Source organism: Petromyzon marinus, chromosome 9, assembly GCF_048934315.1.
Source record: "Petromyzon marinus isolate PM22_M1 ecotype Great Lakes invasive population chromosome 9, UKy_Petmar_22M1.pri1.0, whole genome shotgun sequence".
NCBI classification, from domain to species: domain Eukaryota; kingdom Metazoa; phylum Chordata; class Hyperoartia; order Petromyzontiformes; family Petromyzontidae; genus Petromyzon; species Petromyzon marinus.
In genome coordinates this window covers 2,687,078-2,704,264 of record NC_133675.1, presented here as the reverse complement: position 1 = coordinate 2,704,264, position 17,187 = coordinate 2,687,078, and the positions used below count along the sequence as shown (strand labels likewise).

The following is a 17,187-nucleotide window of genomic DNA, read 5'->3' as shown; positions in this document are numbered from 1 at the left end:
CAACATCGGTAATTCACTCATGCAGAGGAACCGTTAATCACGGAGACAGGGGGACACCCTGTAGCCCATTAAGATTCTCGTTTGGGGGGGGTGGGGTTAGGGGCGAGCATCGGATGATACAGCGAGGAGGGTGAGGGCTGGGGTGGGGCGGGGAGGGGGTGGGTGACCCGCGGAGTCGGGTTGGATGCTCGAGTTACAGTGACAATCAAGGAGCAAGGCTCGCGAATAGGAGAGGAGGTGAGCCTCAGTCGGAGCGGGATTTGTATCTCTGCGGAGCTGGGCGCGCGTTTGCCTGGCTCGCAATTAAACGGCGAGCAACGCAGCGGGGAGAATACCGCGCCGGGGACCCGAGGTGTTCTCGGGTCGCCGCGAGTCCCGCGCGCGCTTCCCGTAAGTCCGACAAGAACGCGGCCTCGAGACCTAACGACATTGGACGCATCCCGAGTGATGTATTTGTTTTGGTCAGAGGCTGATAAATGCGAACCTTCGTATTGATTTACGCTCAGACGACTCGTACAAGTCGGCCAAAAGGAAATGTACCGTAGTGAACAGTCATAGAGCCTCGTGCATTTCAATGAAGCCGGGGCCAAGTGATGACTTGGATGTTTACTGGCCAGTTACTCTATACTCTCGCAGATGCTCATTACACGGATTATAAAATAAACAATGTACACATCCCGTTTTTTGTTGGAATGCATAGCAATGAAATGTATGCTGGACATACATGTTCACTGGAACGGTGGAAACGTAGTTAGCACGCTCCACTCTGAACCTCGGCGACCCGAGTTCTATTTCGAGTTCAAGCTAACCCCAGTGGCGAGTGAAATCTTACCCGATATCAGCCTCTTCCCCCCTCCCTCTTCACTGTGGTGAAGTATGGTTACACGGCATAGAGGTCTTCAACTGTCAGTGCGTTGACTGAGCATTTTTTCATCACTATTACTATACCGTACATATTCATGTTTAATTCATGACTAATATATGCTTCGTAAGTTGCCCATTGGTCTGCCCGTCTATCGCAGAACCTTGATATGAAACCGCATACACTGACATACATACATTATTCATTCAATACACGGAACAATATAGACGCGCATAAGAAGAGGTTGGGGTTTTTGGTGGGTGGAGATCTGCCAAGGTGAGGGGTGGGGGGGTGTGGACCGAGACGCGAAATTTCACCGTCAGTGGTGCAAGAACACCCCCAATAATCACGCGCCCGCACAACACCACCCACGGGCTCTTTCTCCGGCTTCGCAATGAATGAAGCGGTCTCCTCCACGTTGCGCTCATCTGGTTTCCCCTGCTCGGAGAAACTCGACGATGAATCGCCCGTGGCTTCGGATCAAAGTCGCAGTGGGGTGGCGCTCTTCATCCCACATCGCGGTACCGATTTAATCAACCTCTACTCGTACGCAGGTCGGGTTTTAAACTCTCGACCTTCTGAATGGGAGCGGCGCGCTCCACGCGGGCAGACACCGCACTCCCCCCCCCCCTCGACACTGATTAAGTCTCCTCCCTCTGGGTCTCTTGCAGGGGGGGGCGGGAGGGGGTAACACTGAGTTCGCGAGTCATGACAGTATAAGTGACACTCTTAGTCCCCCCTCGCTCATAAATAACCCTGCAGCCCCCCCCCCCCCATCGCCGCTCTCCCAGCCAACTCCCCTAGCATCCCCTTCACCTTTGTCCCAGAGCCGTAGCGAAATATGACTTCTGTTAAAGTTTCATTAACCTTATCATTATTACTTTTTTTTAAAAAAAATAACAATTAGATTAATGATTACAGCCACCACTTGTCGCGATGATTGTTGTTATTGATGTTGTGTGAAGTGCACCTCTCCTGGGCTGCTAACGGCGCAATTGCACTCCTCCCGGTGCGCTCTCGCCAGAGAGAGCACCGGGAGGCCGTGCCGTCTGGTGTCGTGGTGACTTTGCGCAAGGGGATTCGGTTGTCGTGGGGGATGGTCGCGGGCCCTAAAAGGCAGCCGCTTGGCCCTTCTTTGTCCTGGCTAACCCCGGGCTGTGTTGGGCGCCAGATTGGCTGGCGGCGAGGCGCTTCCCTGCTCGTCCGTGTCCTTGCATCACTAGAGCAGGAAGACAAAAAAAAAATGCCAGTCCGTTGTTGCGCTACGCAAACAATATTCAGCTGGCGCAGTGACGACCTGTACAGCAGTGATTCCCGGCTGTCCCTTTGCTCCCCTCCCCTATCCCCCTCCCCTTTCGCCCCCACAGACACACACCATCTCTCTCTCTCTCTCTCCCTCCCTCTTCTCCCGTGATCTCCCCCTCTCCCCCTCCCTGTGCGCACCGCTCACGCAAGCCTCGACCGCGGGCGTCACATGGCAGTTGCCGCAGCTACGGGTCTATTCGTGGCGTCCTGTGACGTGCCGCCGGAATTCCAGCCGTCCCCTAGCGCGCGTGTGACCGCATCATTCCTTCCAAACCCAAACTTAGCCCGCACGAGACGCGAGCGCACCGGAGTGGGGGAGTTGCGAGGCTAAGTGCGGGCCGTGTGACTAGAAGTGGGGTAGGGGGTGGGAGGAGGAGAGAGGAGGAAGGAGGAGGGAGCTGAGGCCGCGCTAAGTGCACGCATCGACGATCGATGGTTCATTCAGAGTGGGTCAGCGAGGCGAGCTTCGCTCTCTTTCCCTTCTGCTACCTGCGTGCCGGGCAGCGCCGCGCCTCGACTCCCGCGACGGAGCTCGGAGCCGCCACGAACTCGACCCGCGCATGCAGCTTGCGCTGCACGCCCCACGTCAAGACAAACCATCGCAGTGCAGCGGCGTTCGCGAACCATCGCCGAGCCGGGAAAGTTTATCAGCGGTTCACGCGTGTAACGGGCGCGCGCGCGCGCTCGTTTGTACGCAGCGCGCGGAGACCGTGAGTGCGTTTCGCGTTTTATTTTGCTTTGTTACGCGAGGAGGGAACATTCACTCTCCAAGTCGCCCCTGCAGCTGCACCATCTGCACGAGCCGGTGGTCACTTAGACGAGCAAGAGGAGTACCCCCGAGGGAGAGGGGACAGCGTGAGTGGAGACTCCGCGGCCGGTGCAACAGCCAGACCGAGGACTCGCCCGGCGAGCGCCACGAACGCGCGTGGCCACTTGCAAGGCGCCGTGACTTCTAATCTGCCCATTCCTCTTGCGATGGAGGTTGGGGCGGCGTTTGATTACTGATTAAACCGCCTTGGGGCCGGGTCGCTCCGGCTTTGGGCCCACGTATTTTGCGTTCCGGGGGAGGGTAAGTGGGTGGGGAGGGGGAGGAGGAGGGGATCATTTCCCTGCTGGAGGCTTCAGTGCGCACACCTGTGCACACCTGTGCGCGCGCGTCTGTGTACACGTGAGCGCGCCTGTGCGCATGCCGCGTTACTCGGCGGACTTGGCTTCGGTCGTGTTCAACACCCGACACATCGCCATCAGCAGCAGCGGCGGCGGCGTTGTGCTCCACACGCCGAGAGGGTGAGGGTCTGGGTGGAGAGGAGATGCCCAAGGGGATGAGCGCCGCACTCGACGGGGACAGCGAAGCAGACTGGACCGTGCAGCTGGTGAGTGGCAGCTCTCCCGTGACAACGTCACCGCTTCCGTAACAACAACACTCCCGTGACAATTGTACCGCTTCCCTGACAAGCAGACTGTGTCTGTGACAACCACGTGGCTCCGGTGACATGCACAGTCGTTCCCTGACGACCACATCGTGTGCTTGACGATATCCAGATTTTGTGACTGACAACTGCACTACTCCCGTGACATCTGCCACGTGTCGACTATTGCGTGCACGCATTACCGTCAATGAAACAAAACATAGTTGCAGGCTTTAACGAAAATCACGGAAGTGTCTTCCTGTTAAACCGCGTCCATGACCGTCGTTCCTCTCTGTTGGCGACTCCGAGGCGTTTGTGAAAATTCCACATTCATATGGCAGCGCGGCCTGTCGCACACGCACGCCGCTGCGATGTTACTCGGGACGAGACGCGAGATTTATCACCCGCCGTGCGAGGCCCCGTTGAGACGAAACCTCTTTGGCGATGCACAATCGGAATATCATAAAAAAAATGCGGGGGTATATTTTGCATGATGTAAAAATCTATATTAGCCGGAGGCAAGCGGTATCTTTTATTATTATTATGATCGCATGTTTATTTAATGAGAGAGCTGTATGCTGCATGCCGCGACCCAGTCGCTACCCTCGTGCGCGTGTGCGGGATGCACCGTGTGGAACGTGCACGCGCGCATGCAACCGGCTCACTCCGTACCCCCGCCCCCCACCCTCCCCAACCCCGAGCCGTAAGTCAAATGCCAAGATTGTTAGAAACACATCACTTAGCGTTTTAACCTTGACATTCACCCCTCCCGTAATCTCCCCCCCCGACCCCTCCCTGACACCCCCCCCCACCCCCACCTACGACAAAGCACGTTTCCCTCTTTTCCCCGTGAGACGGCGGTCTTGGAAGAGGAGGCTGTGAGCATGTTGGGGGGGGGGGGAGATTCAGGGCGGCCGCACGTTCTTCTTTTTTTGTGCTCGGCGAGCGTCGCCACGTCTGGTGATGGAAACAAACAAAAGTCACCCCTCGAAACGACTCAAAAGTTACCCCGGTAGAGTGGACGCGTGATTGAGCGAGGGAATATTTGGGCGGTGTACATTGGAGAGACAATCGCGGCTGTGAGCCAAAATTGACCCGACATGTTCCGTACAATGGCAAGTGTGGCATGAAAACTTGCGGGAGGGAGGGAGGGAGGGCGTCCGTGCGTAAATATTGGCCGAGCCGTGCCGTCTCACCCTGAAACCACAGAGCAAAAAAAAATCCTGAAAACTCGAGTCGTGTCCAATATTTGACCATGGACGATGACAGCCTCAGGTGAACTCTACGCTCGGGGCGGCGAGCACGTGGCAGTTCGAATCCAGGTAATTGAGTAACGGAGCAGGTAGTGGTGAAGTGCTGTTACGTGACTTGTGAAAGATGCTGAGCGATTATTACTGTTTAACTGTGCAGATGATGGCGATGATGATGCTAATGATGATTCCTATAATATGACGATGCTTATGATATTGATGACAGACAAGCGATCAATACGCGGAGCAAAAGTCACCTTTTTGGAAACATTGGTCCAGTTGTGTCGATTCTACATTCCAGTGGCGTGGCGAGTGAACAGTCTTTCCTGAATACGACCACGACGTCCAAACACGATTAAAGCTGTAGGCACCTCCACGCGTCCGTGCCATCGCGTTCTGACAGAGGCTGCCTGAGCGAGGTTCTCTTGGCGATGACTCGCGACATCAGAAATAGCGCCACGTGACCCCACAGCACTTAGCAGAGGCTTAGAGAGTCTCGTGCCACGTGGATTGAGGTTGGGGGGGAGGGGTTACTGTTCGTTGGGGGTGAGGGGTGGGATTACGACGGAGGCGGCGGCGGGGGTGGGGAGCAAAAGTCGTTCACTTCTAGGGGCGAGGGGTATCTCTGCTGCCCGGGGTGCGGGGCAGAGGTCATGGGCGTGGGTCCAGGGCTGCAGCAGTGTGGATTTCTGGTGCAACAGCGCATGTGATTATTCAATGGGGTCTCACCATGGCTTGTCCAGATGCCCGCTATGTATAGCCCCGCTCGCATTCGCTGTCTTCAGTCGATTGTGTGACTCTGCTCCGACGGCAGCCACCCTTTCTCAACGATGCGATACTTTATCGCATCGATAAAGTATCGCATCGTCGGCTTGTTTCTACGGTTAACCTAAATGCATGAATCGTAAACGATGCATTCTCATTCCCACGATTCGGTGCATTCGCGTGGAGTGCGAGGTTTCTCGATTAATCGACGACGCGCGTCGATGAATCTGAATACGCGTCGTCGTGACACGCCGAGTGAGCGAGAGCGGAGAGCACGCGGCGTGACCCGCACGGTGTCCGTGCAGCAGGGATCACGTGCACGCGAGGTGGTTTCTGATTGGCTAAGGCGAGACGGAGATCTCTGTGACGAAACACGCCGCTTGCAGCCAATCAATCTCATCATTAGCTGCTAATCGATGTCAATCGATCAATCGTCGATGCACCGTTACGCTCTTGCTACTGCACAGGACTTAATGTTCATTTTCCCATTAGTGTGGCGGCGTACGCAGAGAGAGAGAGATTTGCACGCAAATGAGCGTGGCGTCCGCGTGATTGAGTCGGGGACCCAGTGATTAATGGGGGGGTGTTTCGCAACTTGCTTCATGAGCACTTTTTTTCCTTCCTATCCGCACTCCGTAACATCTCAGTGCGCGCCCGATCACAATCCCCACGTGTGTAATTGCGCTCTTCAAACAAAAAAAAAGTGCACAATTGCAAAAAAAGGTTCTGCTGAAAACAAAAGGCAACGCAGCAGAAAAAGCCAAACACACACACAAATAATCATAGCCGTTAACTTAGCGGTGGCCAATGGAAATCGTTATGAATAATACTAATTAATAAAGCTAATCACGCGCAACACTCAAACGTGGAGTGCCTTATGAAGGGCAATCAATGGTAGCGTGACCTCAGATTATTATATCTCCTGGCTGCTGCTGCCACCACCCAGCCACCCACCACCCGTCACTCACCCACCCACCCACCCACCACCAACCCAGCCACCCACCCACCCACCCACCCTCTCTGTCTGCCCCGCGCGTCCATCCTTAGTCTCTTGCCCCGTCTAAGCATTGTCACTGCGCTCGTCAGTCACAAGTGGTGGACACGTGTGCGAGACCGTTACTCATTTGTTATTTTTATTTATTTATTTTATATAAAAAAAGGCATCGGCATCCCTGGCTGCACCGCCGATGCGCGGTGCCAACCTCCGTGACATCGTAGCCAGCTCCGGGCGGCTTGGGTTGCGAACGCACGGATGGGGATGGTGTGTTGGGGTGTGTTGGGGGGAGAGGCACCGCGTGTGGTTGGCAGGGAGCGGGAGTTTCTTTCCGTGTCACTCGGCGGAGTCGATCGCGGGGCTGTTTCGCGAGCCACTTCTGCGTCTCGGTCCATATAAGGGTGGGAACAAATGCGAGAACTCGGGATGCGCGGGGCGAGCGGTTCTGCGCTACGCGAATTGAGCGTCCGCACACACACGCACACACGCACGCGCGCACACGCGCACGCGCACACGCGCGCGCGTGCGCGTGCAAAGACAAAATACCCCCGGTGTAGCCTTTAACAGACGGTTGGGCAAAGTGCTATTAGCGAACACCTATGAAAGCCGCCGGCAGGGCACACGGAGGGGGTGGGTGGCCAGCACCGCGCTCGACCGCCTTTGTGGTGATGTTTGGACATTGCACCAGCTACTCTGTTGAGGCTGAGTCGACCCAGGGGAGGCCCAGGACTGGTTCAGATAATCGTCACTGGTGGGTTGCGAGCGGGAATTGAACTCAGGTGGCCGAGTTCGCAGCGCATCGCGCTGACCACTGCGCCACCGCTTCCCCCATTACATAAACACATTCACACGCATGCACACACACACACACGCACTCGTGCTGCTGCTACTGTTGCTGATGTGAACCATGTGCCGCGACGCTCTGTCTCCTTGGAGGATCGGCGTGCGCATGGATGGACGCGTCACTTCCCTCCGGGCGCAGAGACACACGCGAACCTCGAGTTCCTGCTCGCCACTCTCGCCTCTCTCTCTCTCTCTCCACCCTCTCCTCATCCCACCATCCTCTCCCCAGCTCCCGCCCTCCTCTCTCTACCGCCCGCTCTCCACCGCTCTCCCCTCCCACCGCCGTGCATGGCTCGTTGTATGAGCCGTAAAGCGATGAGTTGCGGGGAGGGGAGGGATAGGGGTTAGGGGAGGTGGAGTGGGTGGAGGCGGAGAGGGAGGGAGACGTTGCAGATATGGCTGCCCCGCACGGAAATGGTCACAGCTTTGATGTCCTCTTAAACTGGCATAAATAATTTCCAGAGCTTATCAGAAACCATAACCCTCTGCTTGGTTTGATGCCTCGGCTGTTGCATTTGATGCATCAGCATTTCGCAAAAAAATAATGTAGACAATCACAGATACCAGACATTTTAATTATCGCGCAGTCTCTCGTAATGGCACGCAGCGTGGAGTTTCAGTTATTATTATAGTCATCAGTTTTTACGCCAAAAAAAGAACAACACAACAACAATAAACATTTCACTTCCCATCCGTGACGGCGCTTTGAGTGGTTTGCAGAGTTTCGGCCTCGCGGGAGAGCCAGTCATGTCGGCTCATTTACAGCCACACGTCTCAAATTTTGATATCTTGAAGTCTTTCTTATTTTTGTTTGTTTGTTATTGGGTTGCAGCTCAGATTAAAAAAATAATAAAGCTCAGACCCCCGCCACCTAAATTGGAGGCAGCGCGCGCTCAGCACACCAGCTCGGCTGCACAGAAATCATTAAGCAATTTAGGCTCACGACAACAACATCAACAACAACAAACAAACAAGAGAAACGAGCTAACAAAACACAACACGAGCCAACAGGACATTACAAACAGCACAACCCCCCCCCCCCACCACTCGCAATTGAATTGTTGTCTGAAATGAAAATCTGCGTCTTGTAGCAGATGAAGGCGGCGCGATATGGCACTGTGACTGGGATTACCGGGAAGAGGGTGGCTGTGGGGAGGGGGAGAGAGAGAGAGCATCGCCTCGGCTTGGCTCTGCCACCTGGCTGAGGTGCGGGATTGAACCCGCAACCGTGCACGTAGCGCTGGCCGCGTGGAACAAAGCGAGGCATGGGCACGGTCTTGCCGGATTCACAATTCAGCGTGACTTTGTAAAACAACCCCCCAACCCCACCCCAAACAAATGACAAAGATCCCCCGTGTAGCCTTAACAGACTGTTGGGGCAAGTGCTGTTAGCGAGTAGCACGGCACACGAGGGGGTGGGTGGCCAGGACCACGCCCGGCCGCCTTTGTCTCCCCAGTGGCAATGTTTACACACCGCACCCGGTACTCATCTGAGGCTGAGTCGACCGAGGGGAGGCCCAGGGCCGGTTCAGATAATCGTCTCTGCTGTTGGCCGTGAGCGGGAATCTAACTCGGGTCGCTGGGTTGGTAGCGCAGCGTAGCGCTACCCGCTAGACCCCCCCCCCCCCCCCCCCCCCACACACACAGCGACACTTGGAGAGGCCGCACTGCAGTGCCGGTCTCTCCAGGCAGCAGCCCGACAGAACGAACAAAAAAAACAAAACAAAAACCACCGCTGGTGGTTCTATTTTTTTGTTAAAACCTCGCCTCGTGTGATTGGAAAGGGAACAGAGAGGGGGAAAAAATGCAGACAAGAGTCTGTTAACCTTTTTTGGGAAATTACCCTCGGCGAGCGCAGGCAAAGCAGCAGCCAAACCTATTCAGGAGTGACTTGGAGTTCTCGGAGCTTACAGCAACGTCCAACTTCTGATCGTCCGCATGCGGCCTGATTGCTCTTTCTACATTCTCTGAAAGAGAGCCGTTACCCGAAACGTTAGACATCTATGCAATGCTATTTTATTATACAAAGATGAACCGTGGTGTGGGGAAGGAGGCCTTCATCCAGCAGTGGAGAATCGATGGCTGCTCCTGCTGTCGATGATGGTGACGACGACGCCGCTGTCAATGATCGTGGCGGCGAGGATTCTGTTCCATCCGTTCGTGAAACCAGCTTACCCTCTTGCCGATCCACACGCATCTCGATTTCACATCCGGCACCTGTGCACACCTGGCGAGAGAGCGTGCGTCCAGCGGCGCCTTCCTTTGCCGCGACACCATGAGGCACAGACGAAGAGTCACAATAACCGAAGATGGTAATTGAAAAAAAAAAACATCACTCGTATAAAATTTTAATATAGCCCCGCTAGATGCTTGGTGGCATTAGTAGTTGTTGCCTTTAATGTGGCAGATCTGATTAATTCTACACGGACCCCTCGGGTGTAATTTAAACCCGTGCTGACAGGTACTTTTTAGACACGACGTGCTGCTTCCTATTAACATTTTATGATCAACCGCACATCTTGATCCCAGGCGCACCCACATTTGCACAGAGGCTCAGCTCGGAGACGCCGCGGTGGCGAGATGTTAACTCCCTCGCCTGGTGTACATGCGGTCGCGGTGTTCGATCCCGACCTAGACGCCTGTATATTTGGAGTTTGCATCTTCTTCCCGTGGTCGCGTGGATTTTTTTTTTATCAATGTGCCTTTAGAGTATTTGGCTGCGATACATTTACACGCGATAAGCCACTTTGTTGTGCCATCATTCGTGGCCAGGTCGCGTCTGAAAAGGAGCTGACTAGCTTAGTGGGCTTTATCTGGTCAAATGAAAAATTATAGTAGTATAGTATCTAGACGTGCAGTTATGACAATACATACAGTCCGTTGTCAATCCACTGCAGGACGGTCCGAGGGGGCGGGGAGGGGGGTTGTTTTTACCATACTTCACCACGCCAGTTTAGTGAGAGCAGGCGTTAATGGGGGAGGACCAGGACCTGATGTTATCCGTGATCGGGAATCGAACTCTGGTTTGCCGGATGCACAGCTAAAGTTCGCTACCTGCTGTGCCACCTGTCCACCCGTGGCGTAGGCAGGTCTTCAACGAGCATTGGAGAGGCATTCCATTTCTTAAACGTATCTAGTCGTCAACAACAGGGCGATGGATGTGAGCTGTTTCTTTTAATAAATCACAAAAAGCCCGTGGCATTGTTGTTGTTGTTGTTGTGTTCCGTTTGAATGTGGCCGTGTGTTCTTATTATTGGTGCTGCTACCATAGCCGCGTGAATCTGGGGCGCTAACAACGACACGGCGCTGATCTCAGTCCGCACCGCGCGTGGATGTCGCGGCGCGTTATCTACACCACCCCGGGGAGACGTGGCGAAGTTTGGTTTTTCTGTCCGGATTATTATTATTATTACTTACAGGCGCCTGGATTATAAACGTGTTTGGGGTTGATGGGCTGTGAAATTGCAAGCCTCCCTGCTCCCCCCGCCCATCCAGCCCAGCCAACTCTCCCGACCTCTGTAACGGTGGCACAGGGCACGCGGCTGAGGCGCTTGTGCGGGTTGGCCTGGGGGGTTAGGGGGGGATGGGGGGCGGGGCGATGGGTGGGTGGAGGGGTCACGGTAGCCACTGTGGAGAGGAGAGACACGTGGTGTCGGCCCTCAACAACTGCAGGACGTAAATACGTGTTTTATAGCCCTTTGTTAATCTCTGACTAGATGACGGCCTCCCCATGCCTGCTCGATCGTGGGGGTTGTTCAACCATATTTCACCAATCTGGTTAAGTTGGAGCAGCGGGGGAAGAGGGGGCGGAGTGGGGGATGGGGGGGGGCGTTTCTTAGGATTCACTCACCTATCACTCGCTATTGATGCTGGCCGTGGCCGGGAATCGAACTCATGCGAGGGTCCGGTTTCAAAGCGCAGCGCTCTAACTACTTATTCCGCCGCTCCACCGGAAATGCGTGTAATTGCAGATATCGACGTTTATTTGTATGCGTCTGTCTGCCTGCAGTCGTTCAGTTGGAAATGTTCTGCGCAGCGAGCGACCTCGCCTTATCTGGACACCCCCCACCCCCCCCCAGTCGCCACCGACTGTAACAAAGTTCACGTTTGCTCCTCCCAGTCCGGCGCAACGCGTCGCATTGGGCATAGCTCAGATGAATGCGCACGTCCCGAGAGATAGATCACGGGCGGCAGAGTACGAGTCACCAGCAAAACGTAACGTGAACATCCTGCAATGGAGGTTTTGTTCGCCCATAACAGAGGGGTGGTGTTTTTTTGGAGGGGGGTTTGATCGCGTTAATATAAATGTGTCGTTAAATAAGGTTTGTCACGAAATCAGAACGTGCCAATTCGTTACGAGTACAGCACCCCGGTGTGTTTCGAGAGTAAATCCACACCATTTACATTGGTCGCGGTAAGCCTACGTGCTATAAACTTAAAGTCGAGATGCCATCACCGCTCGGCGCAACAGCGGTGACTGTGGTGCCTGCGTCCGCAGCAGAGAGACGGCGCCTCGACTTGCCGAACGCGTGCAGCACGCGTTCAGCAGTCGATGGGCACCTCTGTGATTGTAAGGGGTTGTCAGTCAATACATATCCTACAATGAGAAGGAAAACAACAAAAAAATATCTCCATGCGTCATCGTTTTCAACATTTCCAGGAAAGCAGAGCGTAAAGTGCCCAGCTCAATTACAAGTCATACAATCTATCTGCCCCCCCCACCCTCTTCGCCCCCCCAACCCCGCGCTCCTCTACTCTGAAGTAGGGCCATTGTCCGAAACGTTAGCTCGCTGTGTGTTCCTTCGTTCCAAGGCCGCGCGAATGGTACAAGAAGGCGATGCTATCGAGTTTAGTTTTTTTTTGTTAATTTGCGCGGAACACAGGCGTGGCATTGTGATGACCCCCCTCCTCCCCCCACCACGCGTCTGTGTGTCCCCCATTAAGACTCGCAGTGACCCCGTGACAGCTCGACTCGGCTCGCGCGTCAGGGGAGGGCACCGGCTGATGATTGCCGAGCCACTCCTGGAGCGGTGCCAGCCTTATGGGGACCCGGCGCGATACACACTGTACGTGCCAGAAATTTCAAAAGATCGTAAATAACTCATTTTGATTCCCGATAGCGGCCTGCCTGACACGTGGACTGTCGCCGTGCGTCCTTAGCCCGTGCGCCGGCCTCAGCAATGTGCCAAATTGTCCCGTCAAGAATAATTTAGAGCTTTAAGTGGAAAAGTGTGTTTTTTAGAATGTATGCCATTAAAAACAAGTCAGACCCACATCACACCCCCCCTCCCCACGCAACCACCCGCCCCCCCCCCCCGTGATTTATGTACGACTTGCGCTGGCTGGCGGCGATTTGACCAGAGACGCACTCCCAAATTAGCCCGCATTAACCCTGAGCCTTTCGTACGAGGAGCGGTTTCGCACACAATGCCGCCTTCTGTGGTTTGCCGTCGAAGCTTTCTGGTGCTCATTTAGGAGAGGCCGAGCTACAGGGACAATCAGGATCTCGTGTCCCATCTGAAGCGATGGGTTGGTGGGAGGGGGTCGTTGGATGGTGGCGAGTGCCACGGTGCGTGTTTGCAATTTCAGCCGCGTGGCCTTTGTTTTGATGGGGGGGGCTCTCCAAGTGGAAGTCGTGACGAACACACAAAGCGAGGCAGGAGCGGCTTGTTAAATATGCATTACGCCGCTTTTAAATTCAGACCACTTTGCCCCGTAATAAGCTATTGTGGGAGATTTAATCGGCCGCGAGGATGCTGTAATTTCCCATTTCTTACTGCGGCAAAATGTTTCCACGAGCGCAATGCTGGGGTCTGCATTACCGCGGACGCACGCAGCGGGCAGGTAATTAGTCATCCGTTAATATCACAATAATTATTAATGGTGTTATTTATTTCCCGTATAATAATGCAAATTGAGCAACCCGGGCCAATGTGTCAGTCTGTCCAGCAGGGCCCCCCTCCCCCTGAACAAAAAGCACGTGACACTCAGCGGTGCTGGTCTGGGACGTATCCTGCTTCCTGCCATAGGAATGTGGAATTACCACCACTGGCTTGATGGTAGCCTATGGAGATGGACACCACCCGGTGCTGGGTGGGGAACACACTTGTATTCGACTTTGATGATTTAAGCTCCTAATTGACAAACAACGTTTCATGAGCGCGAGTGAGCAATGATCCTGCGCTCGATCAAATGTGCCCACTACCTCCTTACGTACCTCACCTCCTCACCTACCGACCCAAAACGTCACAGTTAAACTCCACGCACTGCATTTTTGACGTCACAGATTCCAGCACCCCCCCCCACACCGCTACGGCTGGTGAATTATTCACATGGACTGGTCGCGGTTTTCAGGAATAGAAAAAAAAAGATCGGAAAATGAAGCTGCGGACTTTGACCGCGGTGCATGCGAGAGCGAGAGAAGAGAGGCAGTGTGAGAGGGAGAGAGAGCGAGAGGACACGCATTCTTTGGTTTCGTGGATAGAGCTGAGTCAGTCAGGAACATCGTGTGCCTGCCCGCGCGTACTGATGATAACGGCGCTTACTGCTTAACTAATTGTCTGCAGACCATTTATTGAGGTAGTGCCGGGCAATAATAATCTCGGAGGTGGATCTCGCAAGAAGGAAGGTTAATTTGGCCGTTAGGGAGGAGGACGCGGGTTCAGAGTTGGAGGCAACTATCGTGGCGCCTAACAGAGCTGCCGACGAACAGCGCCCGGCAAACTCGCTGGCTCAGCAGCAGCAGCAACCAGCACCAGAAGTGTGGTAATTGCACGCGCCAACCTTGATTGTATAATCTGGGGCATTGGCACTATGTGCTTCGTGAGCCCCAATGCAAATGCGTGCAATTAATAATCACCGATTCTCGTGATACGCAGTCATTGCCTATCCACTGCCGGCTCGATGAAGGCCTCCTCCCGACGCCGTGTCGCTCGTGTGAGTTGTCGTGAGCTCACTTTACCGCGCTGGTCGGCGCGGGTGGGTGAAGGGAGGCGCATCTTGTTAGCACGGCTGGCTACGTACGGTGGGAAAGAAGTTCAACATATACACATGATGCTGATGCCCTATTACCCAACCAAGCCACACTGAGTCTCAAGACTTATTTCCAGTAGGGTCCTGCATCAGGATATTTGGCCAATTCCATTAATCAGTGAGCATTCATTGCAATTACCCCCAACGAGCACTGCTCTAGAGCCTTCAAGTCTCCTCGAGTGTCTTCGCCACGTCTATAGGCAATGTCCCACTGAAGACGATTCCACGTGGATACGGTCTCCAATTTGGATTCACGGACATTTTCAAGGCGATGGCATCTCAAGGCGCGCCTGCTGCTGCTGCTGACAGAAGTTCAATTCCTAGTAACTTACTCTCCCCTGTGTGTCTACGTCACACTGATATTTTGTCACCCACCTCTGCAATTAAACATTTATAGCAACATCGGCACGTGTCCCGAAATTTCAACGGAGTCGTCGAAACATCGGTTTTGTCTCCTCTGTTTGTGCCCCCTTTGGGATGGAGCTGCTTCCACTGTCGGGCTATTAGGCACAGGCTCACAGAGGCCGCGAACTGCTTCTCAAAACAATCTCAACTTCACTTCCATGTGTTTCTTTATATTACGCTCTTTTCTCCCAGTGGGTTTTCCCCCCCTCCTCCCCTTTCCGGATCGTGTTATCGGCATCGTGCCGCGAAACAAACTCTCTGCGGAGCAGCGCGTCCACCCCGTATTCGACCGACAGCGGCCCGCCGAAGGAGATACCACAGAACAACTTGCTGAGATCGCTTAAAGTGGACCTCTGGTGTGCACCCTCGGGACGCTGCACTTACCCATTTTCTCGACTGTCCAAATATTATCGTCGCATGGCAGTCAAATATGTTTCTTTTTTTTTGTTCTCAGAGATGAAATGGTGTCAAATGTAAGGATCGGTGAGGCTGGGGTGGGGTGGGGTTGCGTGCTGTCATTTGTAGCCTGAGCTGAGACAACTTGAGAACCCGGTGTGATCACGGGTGGCTGAAACCCAGATTTTAACCGAACATCTCAGCAGTATGTTCTGGGTGTTCTGACCCCTGTGCCAGCGGGCCACCTCTTAACTGTAATTGCTAAGCCCCCACTACTGTGCCATGTGATTATAGAGAGCAGTGGTTGAGCTGATGTGCGTGTGATTGAGTCCTGGTTGGGGATCCGGGTTGCACGCAGTGGCCAGCACAACTTCCCCGCTTGCTGACAGAAGCTGGTTTTTAATTATTGGACAACAAGCGCCAGAAGTTATATAATCATGGCTTGGAAGAAGGGGACATTTTTCGGGGCCACGAACCCTGCCCTTGGGACCAAGTGGTTTGCCATTTGGACTCCCGATCACGTCAGCGGCATCCGTGGCTGGCAAGGGCACGGCACTGCAAAGTTCGCGTTTCTATGGGGCGACATCAAGCCGGCTGGCCCATCCATCGGTAGATATTAATCGGAGATAACTAGACCCTTATTAGACTCAGGAGTAAACTTTCACTGTTTGCTCCCCGGTGGTCATCTCGCAGTCGTGTTTAATTAGTTTTAGACTGTACAAGAGTTACCGTCCTTCAGACAAATTTGAAGATTTATTTTTTTTCGTGATTACTTTTCCACCTTGCTTCGTACATTTGCGTCGAGTTATACAGGCATAAGAATTTTCAATGGCCTTTGTCGATCCACTACTGGACGATGATGATGATGAAGATGAATCCCTCTCCACGCCTTGTCAGTCATTGAGATTGTTTGGCCATACTTCACCGCCGCTGGCCAGTGCAGGCTGGTGAGGAGAGCAAAGAGCTGAGTACCGGTACACGTCGTATCACTCATCACTCGATGTTGGCCACGGATGGGAATCGAACTCGTGCGGCCAAGTTGGTAGGGCAGCGCGTTTCTGGATCACCCCCTCGTGTTTGCTGTAGTCGACGCGTTTTTAATGGATTTTTTGTAATACTCGTTCACACCATTACACTTTAATTTGGCTGCAATTCAATTAATGCGCCGAGGCATTTGATTCAATCATTGGGCACAACAAAGAAACTAATTATTCATTATTAATAGCAATATTTTAATATCTCGAGTGCTCGTGTGTCGAGTGCGAGCGATTATTACGCGCATCGCTCATTGGACCTTCCGGAGAGGTGGGGGAGCGGGGTGGGATTTAGCCGGGACGACGATGATGCTGCTGCTGATGATGATGACGTGTGTGTGGTTGCACCATCGGCTGACCCCGTTCCACAATCGCACCACACTCCGCGACGCTGACCCCTGCCCGCCGGTTGTGCGTGTGCCGTGGTGGGGGGGGGGGGGTGATTTTGTTGTTTGTTTTAAACACAGCTGCTGCTGAACCCAGCTACACAAAAACGCCAAGCGGCCAGCAACAAACTGCACTTTATTCACGTTTTAACAGATAGGGGTGTATCACCTATCCTGGATTGAGCAAGGTTTATATCGCTATTAGTATTGCTTCAAGAACTTGAGAAAAGAGACCATGGTGGGAGGGAATTCTCGAGTGGAGCGGCGCGAAGGAGGTTGCAGTTGGTTGTCATCTATTTAACTGTAGACCAATCACGGGCATATTTATTTAGCCAGCCATGGTCTGTCCACTGCTGGCTGAACACCTCCCAAAACCATCATCGTCACGAGCCATGATCTGTCCACTGCTGGATGGCGACCTACCCACGCCATCACCAGCAATGGTTTCTCTTCACTTGTTGGAGGGGGGTCTACGTAACGCCGTCCGCGTCACTCATGCTCCTGTG

The 17,187-nt window shown here is 53.9% G+C and overlaps 1 protein-coding gene across 2 annotated transcripts in view; it reads left to right on the top strand.

Annotated features, from left to right (window-relative positions):
- LOC116940704 (peroxisome proliferator-activated receptor gamma coactivator 1-alpha-like) overlaps positions 1–17,187 on the top strand; it is a 140,947-nt gene that overhangs the window by 64,644 nt on the left and 59,116 nt on the right. Inside the window, exon 1 of one of the 2 annotated variants that reach the window (XM_076065818.1) lies at positions 3,263–3,540. The exons of the other annotated variant lie outside the window; for it this stretch is intronic. Within the exon in view, the coding sequence (XP_075921933.1) occupies positions 3,478–3,540 (63 nt within the window). The 5' untranslated portion in view covers positions 3,263–3,477. Of the gene's footprint in view, positions 1–3,262; positions 3,541–17,187 lie in introns of those variants that run through there. 2 annotated transcript variants of the gene reach the window in all.